Genomic DNA, 21,131 nt, shown 5'->3' with positions numbered 1-21,131 from the left:
ACCTGGTTGGTGGACACAGTGTCTGTCTGGCAGCACTGGAGCAATCCAAGGGTGGGATGGGAGGGATATCTGTGCATATTTACTTGATTAAATTCCAGAGAGCTGGAGATTCATAGAATGGTTTTGGTTGGAAGTGGCCTTAAACATCATCTCATTCTGATTCTTCTGCCACAGGCAGGGACACCTTCCCCTAGCCCGGGTTGCTCCAAGCCCTGTCCAGCCTGGCCTTGGACACTTCCAGGGATGGAGCAGCCACAGCTTCTCTGGGCAACCTGTGCCAGGGTCTCACAGAGAAGAATTTCTTCCTAAATGTTCTTCAGGCCCTTCCCAAACCCCTGCCAAAGGTTGCTGTGGGAAGCACAAAGTTCTCATCACTCTGCCTTGTTCACATGGAGTTTCTGTGTCCTGAGTCACAGCCAGAGCTGGCACAGAAGCAAAGATGTTGTTGCATCTGAATTTATCTCTTTCCTAGATGGTAAGACTGGGTGAGGGAAATGGTCAGAGCTGTGTGAAACCCCTTCACCTTGGCAGTCAGGGCTGGCCTTCAGAAGCCCATTACACTAAGCCACTGTGACAGCTCATGAGGGAGAAACTCTGTCCAGAAATGCAGGACACAAGACATCCTTCTTCTACAACATGTTTTATGGTATTCTCTGTCAAATGTGATGCCAACCTTTGGAGAAAGAGGTGGATCTCTCTGTGCAATCCAGCAATAAGCTGGAGCACAGGCTGAGAGCAATCAGTCAAATGGGACACATCAAGGCATAGGGAAGCTGCCTGCCCACTGCTTTTTGGAGATCCTCCACTAGCACTGTCAGATAGCTCCTTTTTCTTCCTCGGCTGCACTAATACTGTTGGCACTCACTTGTGTGTAGCTGTCTGATGCTGTAACCCAAGCTCAGCCAAGGTGCTGTTGCTGCCCAGCAGCTGTGCAGTGTCCATGTGTCTGTCTCCACGGGGCTGGTTTCATTTGTCTCTTTGCTTGCACATCCTCTGAAATCGCTGCTCCAAGTGCAGGGTGCATTATCTCTGCTCATTTCCTACCAAATCCCAGAAATCACACATGGGGGGATTCTTGGGGTGTCCTGTACAGGGCTAGGAGTTGAACTTGATGATCCTTGTGGGTCTCCTCCAACTCAGGATTCTGTGATTCTCTAAACCCCTTGTCTGACTCGCTTTTAGTCACCCCTTGTTTTCATCATGAGCATTCCACCTTGCAAACAAAGCACCCTGACATCCAGGGATGTTCAGATAAATGCCATTTCCCTCCCTTTGTGATGATTTAATGGGTGGATTTCATTTATTGTACAGTTCAGTGCTGCCTGCCCACTCTGTTTGGATATTGCCAGGGAAGCAGTTATCAATGGCACAGAAATTCCATCCAACACTTTGCTTCAGTGCCTTAACTACAGTGCAGCTGATCCAGAGAGCTGGAGATCAACAGTCCCCCCAGGGGTCCAAGGGTACCCAGGAATGGTGAGATGGGCTCTGTGGAGGACCTCACACCAGGAGGCATCTCTTGCCACAACAACTTTCCCGTACAAATAGTGCATAATGAGTCTCCCAAATTCCACCCCGACCTCTTCCATCCCACAGAGCCCAGTTTAGCTGCCAGCAACACTTGTTTTTCACTGGTGTGACTCACTGGCTGTAATGGAGTTACTCCCCATCCACACTGTGATCAGAGTGGGCAGAACCATTAAAAATTATTTACATAATGAAATTGCAAGGGGGGGTGCCCAAGCTGCCAGTAAATCCATCCTGGAAGGGCATCCACAGCCACAGCCTTGCCTGAGCAGAGGGGTTTACTGCCCCCACCCCAGGACAGGACTAACGAGGCAGCTCCAGTGCAGCCTTTGTTTCTGACAAAAAAATGAATCATAAAAGCTGCTGAAATTCAGTTTCAGTTCACAGTACATTTGGTGCCAGACTTTCCTGCTGCAATCATGTGAATATATCCTGACACATACAAGAGAGCTGCCTGCGTGTTTGTTTACCCTGGGATGTGCACTTGAGGTTTCAATCTATATATTTTTAAAGGCTGAACACCAGTTTGCTACTGAGAGTCTTTATCTCTCACCAAATTAGCTGTTCTATTTTACCATAAAGTTCAGATATTTTCCTTCTCTTTTCTTCTTCCAGTGCTTTTTAGCTCTGCTTAGATAAGAGACAAATCATGGACACTGCCAGTGTTTTAGAGGGGTACAACTATAGGAACTGAATAGTTTAAGAAAATACTTCAGTATCTGCTGAAAATCCAAGAAAAAAAATGGTAAAAATAAATGCAAATGTTGCTATGTAGGAGTCAAAATTAAGACTTTATCTGTAGATCTATTCTCCTCTTCTGAAATCTCATTTTCTCCTTTCACTTCCAAGCCAAGAGAATTGGAAACTGGGCTAAACAGCACGTGGGTATGATGGACCATTCCTTGTGGACTTTCTTCAAGACTCCCACCTTTCTGGGTAATAAATGATCCACAAGAAAGTGTGGATGTGAGATTTCCTTTGGGACTTTTCCAAACCCTCTAACTTGGCATCTGCTCTGACAAACCTTCCCAGGCACCAACGCAAGGTTGGGGTTTCAGATGGAGATTCACAGAGAGGAACCATTTCAGGAGCATTTGTTGATACAATCAGAGAATAATTGTGGTCAGAAAGGGCCTCTGGAGGTTTCCTGCTCCAGCTCTGTGGTGTTGTAGGTGGAGAACAGTCAGTTGTTAATGGTAAAGGAAAGTTATCAGGACATGTCTGTGTTGACAAGTCATGTTGGTGCATCTTCCTTTGAATCAGAATTTGTGAAGAAAGGACAAAACTGGAGAAGAGCCTCTGCTCTTTGTTGCTCTCCTGCTCCATCCTGACATCCACACCTTGGGGAAAGCATCTGTCCATGACCCTGAGGTCTCTCCTAAGCTTCAGCTGTCTCTTCTGTGTGTAAACTGATGGGGCTGTTTACCTGTGTTTGATCTACTCCAAGGGCTCTCCCTAGGCAGAAATTCAAGCTTGTTCAATAGAGCTCATTAGGTAATGAGCTTATTCACTAAGCTCATTAGTTGTGGAATTCATCCTGCTCAGCCCTCTGCAGCCCAGAATCTTGTATCCCTCCAGCCCAGCTTACTGCTCGTTCTGACCCTCAGCAAGAGGGATGACTTCTCCCTAATTTCATCTATTTTACATGTTTTCATTCAACAGCTGTTCTGCTGAATGGCTGTTTCTGTTCTTTAATCTACCCTGCTATTCCTCTGGAGCAGAAAAATACCCCCCAAAATGCTGAAGTCTTTTGCATTGAGCTTGCCAAGGCTTGAATATCATGCCAGCTCATTTCATGAACTGAAGCAGAGTGTCTGACTCAGTAGGGCTCCTCCCATTCCGTGCTGGATGCTCCCTGGATTGATGAACAGACGGTTGGGCAGATGTAAGTAGGCAGGAAAACGAAAGAGGCACCAAGTAGAAGTTGTGATTGCCTCCTGCGAGCTGACCGTGATTGCCCATCTGTACACAATCTAGTGGGGTCTTGGGGGAAGGTTTAAAGCACACACAGGCATGGCAGAAGCTGGGAATTTGGTATTTTGGTTAATTATGCAGAGATCAGAGAGTGAGGTTGATGAAAAGGGTGTCTCAGGTGCAAAGACGGGGTGGGAGACGGGGTTTTAAATCTTCCTGAACCAAGAGCACAACTGAGATGTGTGACAGTGAAGGATGTGTGTTGGCAATAATGCTTCATTGATTCATGCTCAAAGTGGTAAATTTAAGCCTTGTTTCTACTCATTTCAGACACTGATTACTAGAAAAAGGCTCTCATGCAGTGGAGTAACGGAGGTGTCAGAGCCTGTTACGTTGACAACAGCCTGTTCTCATCTTCCCTCAGAAGAGGCAGAGAGAAACAACTGGAGCTTTCCTCAGATTAATATTGATGACAGAGCTCAAGAAATGATGTAAACATCAAAAATCCACTAAGCCAGGGTTATAATTGAGAATGGGTTTTGAAATCAGTCACAGGGAAAGGAGAAGTTTGTGTCTGCACTGGCAGGTGGTGCAGCTCAGCTGGAGCAGAGGACAGGCACCCACTGCACAAACCTTGGAGGGGCTCATTTCAGACTGGTCCTGGTCTGGACAGTGATTGGAAATGTATTGAAATGTATTCCTGAAGTGGTGTTTGAGGCAGGAGGGATTCAGCCCACATGCTCTGCAGCCTCTCTGCACTGTGAGGCAAACTGCAGCAGGGACAGGATGGCTGAGTTTGCTTCCACAGAGCATTCCTGCTCCCACCTAAGTCGATGGACTGCAGGAGAAAGCAGCTCAGAGCAGCTTTCTCTGCCTTTAGCTTTCCTTTTGAAGACAGCTTACTTCTGCCCAGCATTAGGCTGTGGGAAGAGCTGGCTTGTATTATCCTTTTCCATTGAAAAATAAAGTGCTATTTTTGTTCTTACCATAGTGACTGTAATTAATGTTTAAGGAGGATGGTTCCCTTGTGCTCCTGATCATACAAATAAAGAGAAGAGTGTGCACATGTCTCCAAATTACACCCCAAAATGTGTGTGGAGCACACAGACATGGAATTGAGGATTGTGGCCCCATCCCTGGAAGTGTCCCAGGCCAGGTTGGACAGGGCTTGGAGCAACCTGGGCTGGTGGGAGTTGTCCCTGCCCATGGCAGGGGGTGGCATTGTGTGATCTTTAAGCTCCCTTCCAACCCAAACCTTTCTGTAATTCTAGGATTCTACCTACGTGAGAAAATAAGCAGAATTAAATAATAGTAAGGATTGTTCTCCTTAGTACAGAGAAGAAAAGAGGCTGTGTTGGTGTGGGGTGAAATGTTGTTATCAAGGATTTGCATTTGCATATTAAAGGCTGAAAGTGACTCAAGATTTTATCATCTGCTGTTTTCACATCTGATGTGAAACCCTGGGTTCTACAGGCAAGATGAGAAAACCAGCAGCAGTTTGTGACTTTTAGATGGCAAAGTGGAGTCACATGGACAGAAAGAATAAAGCAATGACTACATGACAAATAATTACCCATATTAAAAAGCTCAGAGTGCTTGACAGGGTTGTGAATATGTTACTGGATTAACAGGAGCTGTCAAAAGTGAACCCAGCAGATTTGATGGGGTGGGCTGGGGAGGTTTGGGAGTGCCAGGGTGTTCCTGCTGCCATAGGGGGGTTCAGCAAACCCCAGGGTGGTGCATATTCAGTACAAGCAGCTGCTTCCCTACATGAGTATTTGGCCTTGAATTATTTGGCCTTTGTTATTTTTATTTGGCCTTTATTATTTGAATTATTTGGCCTTTTTATTAGGAGGCTCCACAGTACAGATCCACTGAGACCTCTGCAAGCTCAGCTTTCAGGGGCTCGCAGCCTCACTGCACAGGACTATTCTCTTTAGAAACCCTCCTCAAGGGCTTTCTGGGGATGCACATCAGCCAAATTTCACCGAGTCCTGGAGGCAAAAAGCTAAAGCTGCTCTGTGTTTTAATTTTGCTGCAGATGGCAGGCTGAGATGAAAGCAGCAGGGCTGCCCCGGGCCGTGGCTCTCGGAGCCGGGCGGGGAAGGGGCTTTGAGGGGCTGCCCATCGCTCTTCTCTGGCTCTTGGTGGCTGCAGATGCTTTTAGAGGTGAGAGAGAATTCATCCACGCCATTGCCACTCTGCATCAGGAGTGACAGCACTGGCAATGCCCTCGCTTGCCCCCAGCCCCAAACACCCCTCACGGCCCCGTGTGGGAAGGGAGAAAAAGTCCACAATGTAAAAGCAGAACAAAAGGGTGAAATCATGAAAGAATGAGGGAAAGAAAGAGCCAGATGCTCCAGCGTCATTTCTGAGGCTGTAAAGAGGAATGAAAAGCCAGCAAAGACTTGCACCTTTTAAAGGAGTAATGAATTGTTTCCTCCTCTGGCAGGCAGTGATTTGACTTGCCACATGCCTCCTAGTAATTTCCCAGCAGGTTTTAATGTTGGAACAATGGCATTCTGTTAGATATTGATTTTAAAATAACTCTTCCACACTTTACTTGTAATTTTAAGGGGTGAATTACAGCCCTTGAATGTGTTCTAATGTAGCAGTGGTAAATAGTTAAATGGGCACAATCTGTTTCTGCAGGCGCTGCCTGTCCAGGAGAAGGCAGAGCTCAGCTGAAACCTGCCTGTCTTCTGGTCTGCAGGAAAAACAGTCATTAATCTGCCATCTCTGAAGGAAAATATTAAGAACTTCACAGTAGTTGTGATGGAATTTGACAGAAAAGAATGTCTGTGCTGGGTGTTGAAGCAGAGAGAGTGGGAGGCGACGGGTAAATGACCGAATTGCAGCTCTTTTCTTTTTTGACTTCACTGAGTCGTGATGCTCACTGGGGGTATCTCTGCCAGCACCCTTGGGTGAGCCTTGAGAGGTGCTTGGGGGTGACCACAGGTCCTCTGCCTGCACTTTGCCAGGGCAAGTCCATGAGCAGTGCAAAAACCAGCTGCTCATCCAGATATCGCCGTTGCTGAGACTTGTGCTGCATTAAAAATACATAAATCTGCTGCTCCTCTGGTAACTCCCCCTGGCAGTGCCATCCCTGTGAGCTCTGCAGGACAGGGGTGAAGGGCAGGGAGGCACTCCCTGTGTTAAACACAGACTGGGCATCACTTCCCCTGGAAGCACAGGCTCAGGGGTGCTTTGGTACCCGAGGGCAGAGTGTGGTGGGTGGCAGGGAAAACGCTGGTTGGTGCTGAGATAAAGTTTCTCTGCTTATCTAACACTGTTTTGTAGCTTTTATTCTCAATAAGGTGTTTGCATTACCGTGCCTGGGACACAGCCTGGGTTTGGTCACTGGTGTTCTGACATTCTGGCCTCAGCTGCTCAGGATGGTTTGGATTGGAAGGGACCTTAAAGCTCATCCCCTTCCACCCCCTGCCGTGGGCAGGGACACCTCCCACCAGCCCAGGTTGTTCAGAGCCCTGTCCAACCTGACCACGGACACTCCCAGGGATGGGGCAGCCACAGCTTCTCTGGGCAACCCATGCCAGTGCCTGCCCACCAGCACAGGGAAGGATTTCTTCCCAATATCCAATCTAAACTGTCTGTCCTGCATTCTGAAGTCAGTCGCCCTTGTCCTGTCACTACACGCTCCTGAATGCACAGATCCCTTAAGAAATGGCAATAAAAATGTCTCCTGTTATTTCCCTAATATCACAATGGAGTGGGAGTTTGATGTCATGGTGGGTGCCCCGAGCTAAATCCAAGTGAGCAGATCTGGATGTGATGCACAGATGTCACTGTGAGGATGAGGATGGGTGTTGGCAGGATGAAGCTCTGGCCAGAGGGGCTGCAGAGACTCAGATCCCTCAGAAACTCCCCATGCTCCTCTCCCTTTACCACTGCTGGGCTGTAATCAGCTAAGAGATGTAATTAGTTTTGCCTAATTTGTTGCAGGGCCTTTAACTTCTCTTCTTCCATCCCTGCTTTCCGACTGGCAGTGGCTACTCTGTCCCTTATTTTCAGCTGATGTCTGTAAACTGATTACTTTTACTGGGTCAGCACTGTTATGAAATTATCATTTTATGAGCCTAAAAATAGCTCAGATCCAGCACGCCAATCACTTCCCTTCATCTCCAATGAAAATACAATGTTATCTTTAATCTGTATTGCTCAGGCACTTACTGTGTTGCAGGCTAGAAAGAAAAGGGGGAAAAAAAAGAAAGAGGAGCTCGGAAAAAATCTGTACATCAGTTGCTATAGATGTGTCTCTGCCAAGAATTCCACTGGTAAATTTAGCAGTCACGTTACAATTTTAGTCAGCACCATTTCTTGGCCTTATTCAAAATCATTCACTCCTCACACAACGAGTTACCCTAAAGGCAACTTATTTTGTCTTGCACATTAAAAATGGTGTGTTTGCACATACGTGCAATCGTTGCAAATACCCAAAGCCACAAAAAGCATAAGGATGGATTATTTTTTTTTTAAAGAGAATAAAAAAAAACCTAAACAGTAAATTCAACTTGCTCTGAGAATGAATAAAGGTATTTTAATACATCTGGGATTCTGGTGAATACAAATAGCTCCAAAATGAGATGCTTGTCTGAGATTTATATCGAGATTGTGAAGGGAAAAGGTTCCATCTGTAGTTTCTGATACAAAGACATTTTGCACACAATATCTGTAAATCCATTAGAGAAGAAAATTGATACACGTTCCATACAAGATGAAGCTGGAGTCAAGAGAGTGAAAGCTCAAGGAAATGGTTTCTTTGTGGAGCTCCATCAATTCCTTGTTTGATTGGACTTTCTGTGTATTGAACTCAAGCAGTTCCTTGGCCTGTGGATATGAGAATTGTTGACTGTGTGGGAAATGGTGAGAGTGATGAAATCCCAGCTCCCTGCTCCACAAAGGAAACATCCCACCTCTCATCCATCTTCCTTCCCATCCAAGTTAAATATGCAAAGCAGCCTTTCTCCTCCAGCAGTTTTCCTGATTCACTTTAGTACCAGTAACAGAAGTACTGACGAGCACAATATGATTCCAGGGCCAAACAACAATCTTTCCACAGGAGCTGGGAATGGCAGCGCTCCAGAGATGATTTATGATGTTCCTTACTCTCCAAGCTCCTCTGAGTTTGCATGGAGGAGGGTGAATGAAGGTTACTACCAGCCTGAGTGGTTCTGCTGTGGAGGAATCGGCTCTGTTGGCACAGCACCTGGCAGCGTTTGCTGAAACGTGCCCAGGGTTGGGCGCGTTGGTGCCAGCCCAGCTGTCAGCACTTTGCCAGAGAGGCTCTCACGTGCTGTTTTGCTGCTTAAATTTCATCCCCTTGTTTGTGACTGAACACCAAGAAAAAAAAAAAAAGCCCAGAAATAAGCCAAACAGAGCACAGGGTTTCTCTCAGAGGGGTTGCTCAGGCTCGTGTTCTCTCTGATATGCATTTTACAGAAGGAGATTGAGCCAAGACAAACCAAACCAGACCCTACCCCCAAATCCCTGCTCTACACACTCAGCTAATGAAACCTCTAAGAAATTTCAGCTCTTGCTCCAGATCAGGCTGTTGACAGAACCAGGCCAGCATGGCTGTTTTATTGACTTTCTACCATTAACCTGGTTCCTTAAATGAATTATACAGATAGGACTGTGTTGTCCAAGTGCACTGATGTGTGTCTTTCAAACTCATTGACCAGTGCAGCTGGCTCTGAAAGGGGGGTGGTGTTCTCCAAACCATTGTGTTCTTGCAAATGGTGAGGGAGACAGAGATGGATTCTCCAAGGACCACCCTGAGGGCGCTGAGCTGTGGGAGCTCAGCCTTCAATAGGCAACAGAAAACCACACAGTGTATCCCAAAGCTCAAACCAGAACAAAATCCATCATCAATCTCTGTCTCTTGCTCTGCATTTTTGCTGGTTTCTTGACACAAATGATCAAAAAGATCTCAGTAATGATTCCCTCCATGGATATTCCCTCCTTATACCACCTTTCAGTAGCCAAAGAGGCTCCCAGAGAGCTGGAGAGGGACTTTTTACCAGGGCCTGGAGAGACAGGACAAGGGGGGATGGCTTCAAACTGACAGAGAGTAGATTTAGGTGAGATATTAGGAAGAAATTCTTCCCTGCGAGGGTGGGCAGGCCCTGGCACAGTTTTCCCAGAGAAGCTGTGGCTGCCCCATCCCTGGAAGTGTCCAAGGCCGGGCTGGACAGAGCTTGGAGCAACCTGGGCTGGTGGAAGGTGCCCCTGCCCATGGAATGGGATGAGTTTTAATGTCCCTTCCAACCCAAACCCTTCTGGGCTTCTACACCCCTGCCTGGGGCACAGTGATGCCCAGGCTGTGATGCCCAGAGGGGCCCCCAGGAGCCTCTCCATGCCCAGGGATGTGCAGGTAGACGTGGCACTCAGGTTTTCACAGCTACAATTTGCTGCCTATGCTGCACAGACACTGCCCAGGAGTCTGAAACGTACTGCTCCTGTCAGGTGAAATGAAAACAGCTATAAAAAGCTTAGAAAAACATGTGTTCTGGGCAAAACTGGCACGGGGCTTAGTGGTGTGGGAGAGGTCTTGTCCCACCGCTGTGTTTGGGGGCACACAGAGGGGCAGCAGTGGGACACGAGGCTGCCCCATCCATGTCACTCTTTAAAAGTCAATAAAACTGAATATTGAATGGGGATTTGAGCAACCTGGGCTAGTGGAATGTGTCTCTGCCCACGGCAGAGGCTGGAACAAGGTCATCTTTAAGATCCCTTCCAACCCAAACCATTCTGTGATTCTATGAAAACCAACATGCTGGTAACAAGGTAACCAGATTTACTATAATTAAACCATTTCTATACAGATGTAAAACTATCAAGTTGACTAAAACCCAGGGCAGGGCCATGAATGGAGGGATGGGACCAGCACTGTGCCCTTCCCCCTGAGATGGGGATCCTGGGGGTCAAACCCTCCTGCAGGACACAGTGGGGACCTGGCAAAGCCAGTGCTGTTATTGTCCTGGTGCTTTGGAGAGGATGGACAGCTGTTGGCCTCTTGAGGGAAATGTTTCTGCATGAATTGGAGAGCTGGTTTTGAATTAATTTCGAATAGTTGTTTCAGTAATTCAGATTGATTTAAGATGCACCCAAGAATAAGGCTTTCATTATAAAACCTCCTGAGCAAAATTTAAATCGTGCTAAATTAAAACCAGCCTCTGTTAAAGCATGAGCACAGCAGAGGGATCAGAGATGCAGGGTCAGTATAATTTAATTCCTCTGCTTTGTTTCCCATTCCAGAAAGAGCCTTGTACCTGTCTCCTTGGGTTGTTAACTTCCTAAGGAGCTTGCACAACACCCTGGATTTCTCTAAACTGATTTGCATAGTGACTCCACCCAAACCAGCAGTTATTTATTGATGCAGTGCTTCACCTCCCAGAAGAAATGCATTGTTATTGCTCCTTATTTATGGGTCAGTCTGGAAATTCGATTGTATCCTAAAGATACTTAGGAAACTGGAGCAGTAGCTGGTGCAGAGTGGGAGAGTTATTGGTTTCCTCCTCCTAACCTTGTGTATTTGTTGCAACTAAACTTTCCATTTTACATAAATGCAGCTAATTTTTAAATGTCTTAATAGCATAGGAAAAGATATCCTGTATATTCCAAATCACTTTGTCAAAGGAATGGTTGGATTCCACTGTCAGGGAAATATTCACCTATTTGGGCTTAAATGTATCTGTGTTGACAATAAAAAATAAATATATGTATGCAGAGTTTTGAGTTAAAAACCTTTGTGCTTTATAATATCTTGTTTCAAATGCTGGTTGAATTATTAAAGGCAAAAGGCAGAAGATATTTAAGATAGTGATAAAAGCTCTGAGTGTTGCTGAAATGCAAGCACTGAACTGACAAGCACTAAGCAGGCAAAGTCTGAAGGATTAGGAACACGTTAGAGACCTTGGCTGCATTTTTGGCAACATCTGTGCAATAGGAATTGCCAGGACTCTCATTAGTAACAAGATCCTTCCAAACATATTGAAATGACTTCTGAAGAGAGATGTATATGAAATATTGCCTAAAAGTGCCAGTTTGTTGAAACTGAAAGGATTTTGGGGGAAATGAAGGGGTCAGGAGGGTTAACCCTGGTGGGGGGTTAATTCCTTCAGGAGAGTCAACCACCCACCCCACATGGTGGGACTAAGGGAGGTGGAAATGACAAAGGTTTTGAAACTGAAAGGATTTTTGGGGAAATGAAGGGGTCAGGAGGGTTAACCCTGGTGGGGGGTTAATTCCTTCAGGAGGGTCAACCACCCACCCCACATGGTGGGACTAAGGGAGGTGGAAATGACAAAGGTTTTGCTTCCAGAGGTCATGAATTTCAGTCCTGCGATACCCAACGGTGGGTGAGAGTTGTGGCACAGCCAGTGCCTCGTTCCACCAGTGCTGGGACCCCACCGTAGTCCTGACCAGCTCCAAAAATGCCTCTTCAGGGAGGTCCAGATGGGGCTCTGTGGAGCTGGTCTGGCAGCAATCAGGTTTCTGTGGCTCATAGTTTCAAATCCTCTTTCTAGCCCAGGTTTTGGGAGGGTATTTTGCTTTGGGTGCCTGGATAAAGAAGCACAGGGGGCTGCTGAGTGTGGTCGTGGGCAGATGGGTGTTGTCCATGTGCACAGAGGCTCCTCAGGGGCTGCTCTTAAGGAGGTTTCTCAGTTTCTTGTAAATCTGTGATACAACACTAAGTTCAGCTAATGGACTATTTGCTACAGACACATATTTGAATTAAAATCCTGAAAAAAAATCTCAAATACCAGAGAATTAAGCTGTAAGACTTCGACAGCATCTTATAAGTCCCTTCCCAATGAATTTTTACCAAGCTGTGTTTGAATGTCTGATTTCTTAAATCCATGTCAACTCATTTAAAGCACTCATTTATCTATAATTTCTGTGATTACAACAGATTGAGAGCACTTTAAGGTCCTTGGGAGCACTTTGGTTTGTCTATCTGCACATTCAGAAAGGGAGGGAAAGAGAACAAAACTGAGCCACTGCCCTGACAGGAGCAGAGATTCAGCTGCAGTCCAGCACATTCTGCATGTGTTGGGTTTGTTCCCAACCAACACAGAGTGTCCCCTTGACCTCAGCCCTCCTGTCACAAAGATATAACAGGAAAAGTGTGAATGGGCACAGGCATGTGTGGATAGAAAGGTGGGTGTGATCATTATTAAATAGAAACCCAAGAATAGAACTGTATTTTCATGCATTTCCCCTTGTGCAGAGGACTCATGAAGAAACCATCCAGGGCAGGTGTCCCTCTGAAGCTGCTCAAAGGGGTGAGAACTGACCAGTATGGACCAGTGAGAATATGGAAAGCCGAACCAGAGGGTGGGGAGTGCTGGGCTGCAAAGCCCATCTTTGATTTCTAAGTGCTGAATTTCCCAGAATGAAGAGCAGCTTTTGCCATAAACTTGCAAATTTTGCTTGGATATTAAAAAGGAGAAATAAGAGGTTTTTAGGTGACTATGACAAACAGGTTCTACATTTGCACTTAATGAACAGATTCAGACTTTCAGTTGTCACATGCCCAGATTTGGTGCCTTTCTGACAGCTGAATTATGATTTTAATAATTTAAAAGTGCTACAGTGAGCCTGCTCATGTGTAATAGGCACAGAGAAGTGTTTAAAATCAAAAGCAGTTTAGAGAAAAAGTGGTCACTGTATTACAAGAACAAGAATTGTCTACATCTGAATATTAAAACTGTGTGAACCCTCCAGTGGGAAAACTCTTTGCAAAGTAACTCTAAAGTGAGTATATTGAAGAGACTGCACTTGATCACAGCTTTGTGACTGCCCAAAGCAGCAGCCTGCAATGCCCACTTTTTTTTACATAACGTGGCCAGGGTGAAGGCTTGGCCTTTCTGCTTACAAAGGTTTTAGTTCAGAGCAGCAGAAGCACAAATCTATAATCTCAGTAGAAACATCTGTAAGACAGAAATGAAATATAAGGGGGAAATGTGCCCTCCAGGCTACATTCCCCTTGCTTTGATTTCATTATCTTTGTACCTGCCCATGGGAATGTTTGGAATCCTCCTGCAACAACCACAGCACACCCAGTTTTCAAACTCACAACTGCACACACAACACAAGAAACCCACATCCTGCTCAATGAAGCAGAAAACAGATCATGCCCTGGCACTCTCTGCATGTTTTCAGCACTCTGACCCACAACCTCCACTTGAATTCAGCAGATCTGGAGTTCCTGACATGCCAAGAGAAGACACATCGACCAGCATCGCAGAGAGACACAACATACACATCAGCAGCTTTGTGTAAAACCAAACCTATGGCTCGAGTGAGTGTCAGGAAACAACCAGCAGCTCTCTCTGCCAGCTCCCTTGCACTCGAGTCAACTTTTCTCTCCTGCAGAAGGAGTGCCAATCAGGACCTGCTACTCCACCGCCTTGCTCCTCCTGCACTCATTTACTGTCGTGCCAAGCATTTGTCAGGTGGGTGGAAGCGCTTTTTCTGTTTTGTACAACTTCACAGAAATTGCAGAAGTTGTAAGGCAAAGAACAATCAAGCCCTCAACACTTCCATCCTCTTTGCAAACAGGCACCCAGGAAAATGCTGAGGAGTAGCTGAAGTCGAGCTCCCCGTACATGCCCGCCTGCTGCTCAGGGAAAGGAAAAGTACTACTCACCCCAGTGTTGTCATGGTTACAATAGTGTACCAAAAGGAAGCAGGAATACTGGTGAATTTGCTCGCCGAGGACCCTTTCTCTGCATAAAACATCACAGTTGCAAAGATGATGATTGCCATAGTGAGGGAAAAGAGGAGAAAGCCAAGCTCGGAGGCACAGCTCTTCAAAGTGTAGCCCAAGATTCTCAGGCCTTGGGAATGGCGGGAGAACTTGAAAATCCTGAAAACCCTAAAAACCCTCAGCGTCACGAAGGCCCCGCTGACATCCTCGTTGTTGGTCATCACCAGGCCGATGTAGTAGGGCATGATGGCCACCACGTCGATGATGCTCATGACGCTGCGGATGAACCTGTAGCGACTCGGCGCGGCAAAGAGTCTCAACAGGTACTCGACGGTGAAAATCATCACACAAGCCGTGTCCAGGCAAAAGAAAGCCACGGCATATCTCTCCCCACACGGGAGCTCCTTGTTCCCGGGCACTGTGCCACAGGGGACAGTTTCCACCACGTTGGTGATCACAGAGACGGCGATAAAGAAACCGGTGACGTAGTAAAAGACTAAGGCTAAGGTGCTGGTGTGGGGGTTCTCGAAGGCTCGCCACATGGTCTGCCGGAAGCTCAGGGATGGCATGGAGCCTTCCTGGTTGTTCTCCGAGTCATTGTCGTCCATCAGCCGCTCGGCGTTTTCCCGCTTCCTGTCCTTGTACTCTTCGTAGCAGCAGTCCCCGATGATTTCAGGCAGGATCCCGTAGAAGGCGAGCTCTTCGTCGTAGGCAGAGATGCACTCATACCTGGGGTAGTGCAGCTTGCCAGTTCTATAAAAATTTAAGATGCACCTGAAGACCTCGGGGTCCCGGTCAAAGAAGTACTCCTTGGTGTCCTCGTTGAAGAAGAACTCCTTCTCGGTGCTGCCCAGGAGAGTGTCCGGGTATCTCTCCAGTGTAGTCCTCCAGGTCTGGAATCGCCTGCCACTCACATTGAGAATGATCAGCTCATCCTGCCTCTTGTTTTTCTCTGTTGGAGCCAGTGGCATAGGGCAGTTGGCCACTGGCATCCATCCTATGGCAGCCGCCCTGGCAAAGGGCAACCACGCTGCTACTCCTGCTGCCATGATGACCCCAGGCCTTGTCACTGGAGAGGGTAATTAGGATGCTCCTGAGACCTGCTGGAAGTCAGATCAGTCCCATCTAAAACACAGAGCAAAACAGAACACAGCACACAGTCAAGCAGGGGGTGTCTTGCCCTGTTGTATTCAAGAGTTTGGTATCAGCACAGACACAGGAATTGAAAATAACTGGCTCCCCTTCACCTCCCAGTTGAAGAAGGATGTTAAACAAGGCACATGATAATCAGCTCAGCGAGGTTATGGCATTATTACAGACTGAAATTTTGAATAGCAAATGATTCCTCATTAAAAGCATTTTAAAAGTAGCATAAACACGGTAATTTATATTTGCTTCCTCACAAACAAGACTAATCCATAATTCCCCAGGTGTAAGACTCATGTGCTCATCAGTTTAACTACAGCTGTCAAGAAAGAGCTGGGAACTCCAGTGGAATCAGCTTGCAGCTCACCCCGTGAAATTGTGTGCCACGAAAACCCTCGACTGGGCTCAGCTGTGTTTCCTGTCTCAAACAAGTTCAGAATGTTCTGAATCTTGCACTAAGAACACCTCCAGTCAAAAGAAATGGGAAAAATCTCTCCTTTTCACTGGTTTTTCTTCCACCTTTAATGCAAGGCCTGGCCTCAGCAGCAGTTTTGTGATGCTCTCTTTGATTTAGAGGGGGGTTTTGCTCTTGGGGAGTTTGGAACCCTCCACTAAGAGGAAAATTCTGGCTCTGTGGTAAACATCGCTCAGAACACCTGAGCAACAGCAAACAGCAGTCCCAGGTGTGAAAACTGGATTAAGCCACTGAGTAACAAGAACATGGGAACGAGGAAAGCCTCCAGAGCTGGAGAATTTCCTTCCAGCAGGAACTCCTCCTTTTTTCCTGATTAATGGAGGTAGAAATCCTTCAGCTGAAGAACTGAATGACTATTAGTTTAAAACTAAATATGCTCACTGATCTCTTGGATTTTTAGCTGAAATATACCCCAGGTGGTCCAGACCCTCAGCCATTGGAAACCAATATCCCTTTGAAGTTCAAGTGGTTTTTGTGGTTCTGATCTGGCCAGGTATTTTCTTTACCTTTTTGATCTTTGGTCAGAGTTCTTAACAGTCTTTAACTTTTGTTTTAACTTGCATTTACTTTCATTTCCCTAATGTTTTCCTATTTCTACCATGAAATTGTCTGAAGAAAGGTGCCATTATCATGTAAGATGCATTAGGAGGCCCATCAAAAGTCAATTTATCAATGGAAATTCCATTGATTCCACTGACTCAGGCCCTCAAAGCTTAATTGTATCTTTGTAGACAGTTTTACTCTAAAGTTTTTAAATCATATGAAAGCTGCCACTCCAGCCACTAAGGCTGCAGCATTATTGATTTCAACAGGCCATCAGAACCCTGAATAAAAAATGATGGAACCAATCTGTGGTGAAAATGACTGAACTGCTCACAGAAATGCTCGTCCTCTTTAGGGCAAATTAACATTCATCACCTTAATGGGGAGCATCTTTCTGTGCAATTTTACTGTCTAAAGGACAATTGCAATCCCTCGTGTGAGCAAGAGGTTTTGTAATTATGGAACATACAATAATCCAGAGTGATTCTTATCCTGAGGAGACACTTTGCTTATCTACGTGGCACTGGAGCAAGAATCCCACAGTATTTCCCCCTAAAGAATTGTTCAGTGTTACAAAGCACTGCTTTTCCTCTAAAGAGGGAATTTAGTGCATTAACAGTGCCAGACTGGCAGCCCTGGGGACCAGGTTCTTACAGCACCACAAACTTTCTCTGCTTGACTTTGAAAAGATGCCCCATCCTCAGCTGAAAGGGCATCCCCAAGGGCTCAGTGGGCTCAGACCGGTGCCTTCTATCAGAAGTGGTGGATCTTTTAATCTTATGAAACACTTGAGAATAGGAGGCAGCAAAATAAGAGCTATTTTGTTCATTTATCACCAGATACAGGTAAATAACCAAGAAACCAAGATAAAGTATCTTGTTCCTCCTTTCCCTGCTGGTAATTTGTCTTTTCTGCTCTTTAATTTCAATTAACACCAACAGAGTCCTTCTACCAAGACTGTTTGGTGGTGTAGGGTGACCTGACCTGACCAGCTTCATCACACTGGCTCCTCATCTCCCTGGATTTCTCCAGGGAACTGCATTAGAAACCTCTCCTGTACTTTTATAACTTTGGTAGTAGATTCCAGGTTACCTACATTAGCTGCTCAGGCACTATAAATACTTCACATATAATTGTTCTAATAAAGCAATGGCAACTCATAAGTGACTTACACATTTTTAAATCAATTTTTAAAGATAAAATGGGTCCTTCTATGCTGGAAGTATGTGTAGGGGAGCTATAAATATCTGGGCTATGAAATGGAGGGGATATTAAAGCCAAAGAGAAAGGAATTCTTCTGTGAAGGTTTAATTCCCATTTCTCTGGGACCAAGAGATGCAGCTGCTTAGGAAAACAGAGCACACACAGCTTAGTTTTCTAAGTTGCAGTGAATTAGTCCCATTAAATCCATAAAATGAAAAAAAATCCCCAAAATAAAAAGAGTCTTATTTGGCTGTAAGTTTTCTGAAGAGTGAGAAGGAGGACAGTAATGAAATCTCCTATCACAAACATTTTCCTTTTCCTTGTCTGTGAGTCCTTGGAACTTCACCCATCCCCAAAATGTGAGACAGAAAACTAGGAGAGAGATAGGACTGGATTTGTCATTCTAAGTTAAATTAAAAAAAAAAAGATGAAACAAGTTTACCTACAGAATGTTGGAAGAATCCTCCTTTTCTGCCTGCCTGGGTTTTGTAACTGCTCTCCTGTCTGTTTAGGCTGGAAAGAAATTGGCTGGACTCAAAATCTACTCTACTGTCCACAGAGTCTCTTCAGCTAACATAGAAAACAGACACACTTTAATTCTAACAAGCCTATATTTAGCTATTACCCATATTTCTAATTTTAATTACCATGATTTCTGCATGTAATTTGAAAGGAACTAGTTAACAGCAGACTGGCACCCTGCTGATGACATTTAGAAGACCGGGTAGATGAAATAAAATAATTTGCCTCCTGATTTAAACAAGTCAGCATTTGTAGGGGAAAGAATCTGTTTTCTTTAGAGATAATTATGAGGACAGTGAAATGGTCAAGTCAATTTGATAGAAAAGGCTGAGGTTTGAGCCAACTGTCCCCCTCCCAGGACTTCCAACCTCATCTGGGTCCCTCCCGAGCACCGCTGGCTCCTGCGGTTCGTCCGTGCTGCAGCCACTCGGTGGGCACTGTGGCTTCATCCCAGATTGAAACAAAAACCTGACAGGCATGGCAGGTCAGGAAAGCTCTGGAGAAAAACTTCAGAGAACAGCTATGTCTGTTCACCTAAAGGGTCAAGAAATCGAGGGTGGATTCTTACCCCAGTAGCTCCCACGGAAATGCCACGCAATAATTTTCTCTTTATCATCTCAGGAAAGCAGAAACAAACCAAAAATCTCAGTGTTTCCCTTTCTAGAAGCAAACAGGGATGATTTGAAATCTGCCCTATAAACATACTGTGAGTTTTTTGATGAGACACTGCTAATGGGAGTGAGGAGCCTTGACATCATTCCTTCTTCCCTCTCCCGTCCTTGCTGGGTCAGGCTCAGGCAGCAAAGAGACATTTGCTTTAAAGCAAAATATGTCAGCCAAGACTCGATATCCTCAGTCAGTCCCACATCCTCTCTCTTTGCAACCACATCAGAAAATAAAACTTTCTGCAAAACACTCACTCCCTCAGCCTGTCGGAGAGATTTAGGAGCAAAAGCAACAGGCTTAGGAGAAATGCATGCAAACTTCTCCCCTCCCTCCCTCCCCGTGAGCCCGGAGAGCCCCATCTTGCCGGCTCGCAGCGCTGCCTTACCTGGCAAGGAGAGCCACTCGACGCCCAAAAGTAGGGCTAAATCTGGGGAACTGGAAGGAAGGGGGAGCAGTCACTCCTCAGGAGAAAAGGTGAACTGTGCTGCCTGCCTCTTGACTCCCTCTCTAAATGCAGTCAGAAGCAATCAGTAAATGTGATCATCATTGTGAAAGTATATATAGAGAGATGACTAAACAGCTTCTCCCTCATTACTGCCGAGACGGAGGCTCTCCCTGCCTCTCTCGCCTGAGCTCGCTTCGCTTTGCGCCCTCCCCTTCCAGGACCTCTCGGAGCTTTGCCCTCGCTGCCTGATCCAGCTGGGAATGGCACTCGGGTCCCGGAGAGTCCGCCGGGGTGGCGGCGGCAGGGAAATGGACCCGCTGGTCCAGGGAGGCAGGTTGTGGAGCGCGGCTGGAGAAGGGCGGTGTGAGCTAACAGAGTCACTGGCAAATGGAGTCATTAAATACACACCAGAGCCTACCCTGCATGCTAATGTGCCAGCAGTGGCAAGGGGGGCATGAAGGGGGAAAAGTATGGCATGAACTTCACGGGTCCCTCCCGGAGCATCCTGTGTGTCCCTGGCTCTCGGACAATGCAGGAGAGGTTCCTTCAGGACAAGAAAATGAGCTATTCCTCCAGCATCACAAACCTACAACCAACACCCTAGCCAGGGCAGGAGATCCGGGAACAAAAAGAAATAATTCAGATTTAAACCGATCTCTCCTTTCCTGCTTGTCCCCTCTGCCTTCCCACCACCTTCCCCTTTCCCCCTCGTCCTGCTGTTCTGGCTTGCCCTGCTCCTTGGCAGCTCTTACCAGTCCTGTCTCCACACCACCTCAGCATCCCTCTTTCATCCACGGTCAGAAGTTGGACTCGGCACGCTCAGACACCTGGCAGCCTCTCTCATTTATCTGTTTGCCGGCGACTCTCCATTAAGTAAATAACTCTAAGCCCGAATCAGAGCGAGCCAGCCTTGCCCTGCTCTGCCGGGCAGCTCCCGGCGCTGACTGATGCACCGCAGCGATAGTTGGTGACTTCCATAAAGTAAGACAAATACATACACGAGCGAGCGGAGCTCTGCTGCCTCGCCATTGCCTCGCCTCCTCCCATAGCCCAACACCGCACTTTATCGCCGGCAGCGAGGGGCTGGAGCGAGCGGTGCGGCCACGCGGCGGGATCGCGGCAGAGGCGAGGGGCGGGAGGCAGAGAGGGGCGCGGGGGTGGGAGCCAGCCGGGGGCACCGCGCCTGCCCCTCGCTCCCCTCCGCCGGCTGCCGCCGCGCCCCCGCCCCGGGGCCGATGTCCCCCGCATCCCTCCGAACCGGTGCCCCGCATCCCTCGGGAACGATGTCCCCACATCCCTCGGAGCCGCTGCTCCCTGCATCCCCCGGGAATGGTGCCCCCCGCATCCCTCCGGACTGATGTCCCTCGCATCCCCCGGGGACGGTGCCTTTCTCCCCCGCCGCCCTCCCTGCGGACCCTCCTCACCTCCGCAGGGCGCTCCCGGCCGCGGCCGCCCGCCCAGAACCTCCGCGGCCATGCGGCTGCCGGGAGCGGAGCGCGGGGATGCGCGGAATGCGCGGGCGCGGGGCGGAGAGCGCCGGAGAGCGGCGATCAGCACCGCGCCCGCGGAGAGCTCCGGGCGGAGGGGCGGCGGCCAGGGGTGTGCGGGGGGAGCTCCGGAGCGCGGCGCGGGGGCGCGGGGCGGCGGGGGCTCTCCCGCACACGGCCGCGTCCCCGCCCGCCCGCCCGCAGAGCCGCCGGCAGGTGTCACCCGGAGCGAGCTCGCGGCCCGTGCGCGGCACACCAAGGGGCGGAGGGATGCGCTGGGCACGGGGCTTGAGGATGCGGGACACCAGGGATGGAGGGGTGCGCTGGGCAGGGGTGGGGGTGAGGGTGCAGGTTCCCCGAGCGGAGGGGTGTGCAGGGCAAGGGGGTCGGGGGTGCGGGATTCCCAGGATGGAGGGGTGCGCTGGCCAGGGGGGTCGGGAGTGCGGGATTCCCGGGGTGGAGTGATGC

General features: G+C 47.7%; 1 protein-coding gene across 6 annotated transcripts in view; it reads right to left on the bottom strand.

Annotated features, from left to right (window-relative positions):
- Positions 1–20,831, bottom strand: part of KCND3 (potassium voltage-gated channel subfamily D member 3) — a 131,095-nt gene extending 110,264 nt beyond the window's left edge. For 2 of the 6 annotated variants that reach the window (XM_071578534.1, XM_071578539.1), the window contains exons 1-2: positions 19,117–19,436; positions 14,117–15,301 (exon numbers count right to left, since the gene is read on the bottom strand). In XM_071578534.1, the coding sequence (XP_071434635.1) occupies positions 14,117–15,225 (1,109 nt within the window). In that variant the 5' untranslated portion in view covers positions 15,226–15,301; positions 19,117–19,436. Of the gene's footprint in view, positions 1–14,116; positions 15,302–19,116; positions 19,437–19,928; positions 20,034–20,174; positions 20,233–20,600 lie in introns of those variants that run through there. The other 4 variants (XM_071578535.1, XM_071578536.1, XM_071578537.1 and 1 more) reach the window with 4 other exon arrangements.
- Positions 20,832–21,131: the final 300 nt, after the last annotated feature.

This window comes from Pithys albifrons, chromosome 28, assembly GCF_047495875.1.
Source record: "Pithys albifrons albifrons isolate INPA30051 chromosome 28, PitAlb_v1, whole genome shotgun sequence".
NCBI lineage: Eukaryota > Metazoa > Chordata > Aves > Passeriformes > Thamnophilidae > Pithys > Pithys albifrons.
The sequence above is the reverse complement of the archived record's forward strand: the minus strand, read 5'-3'. Positions and strand labels throughout refer to the sequence as shown.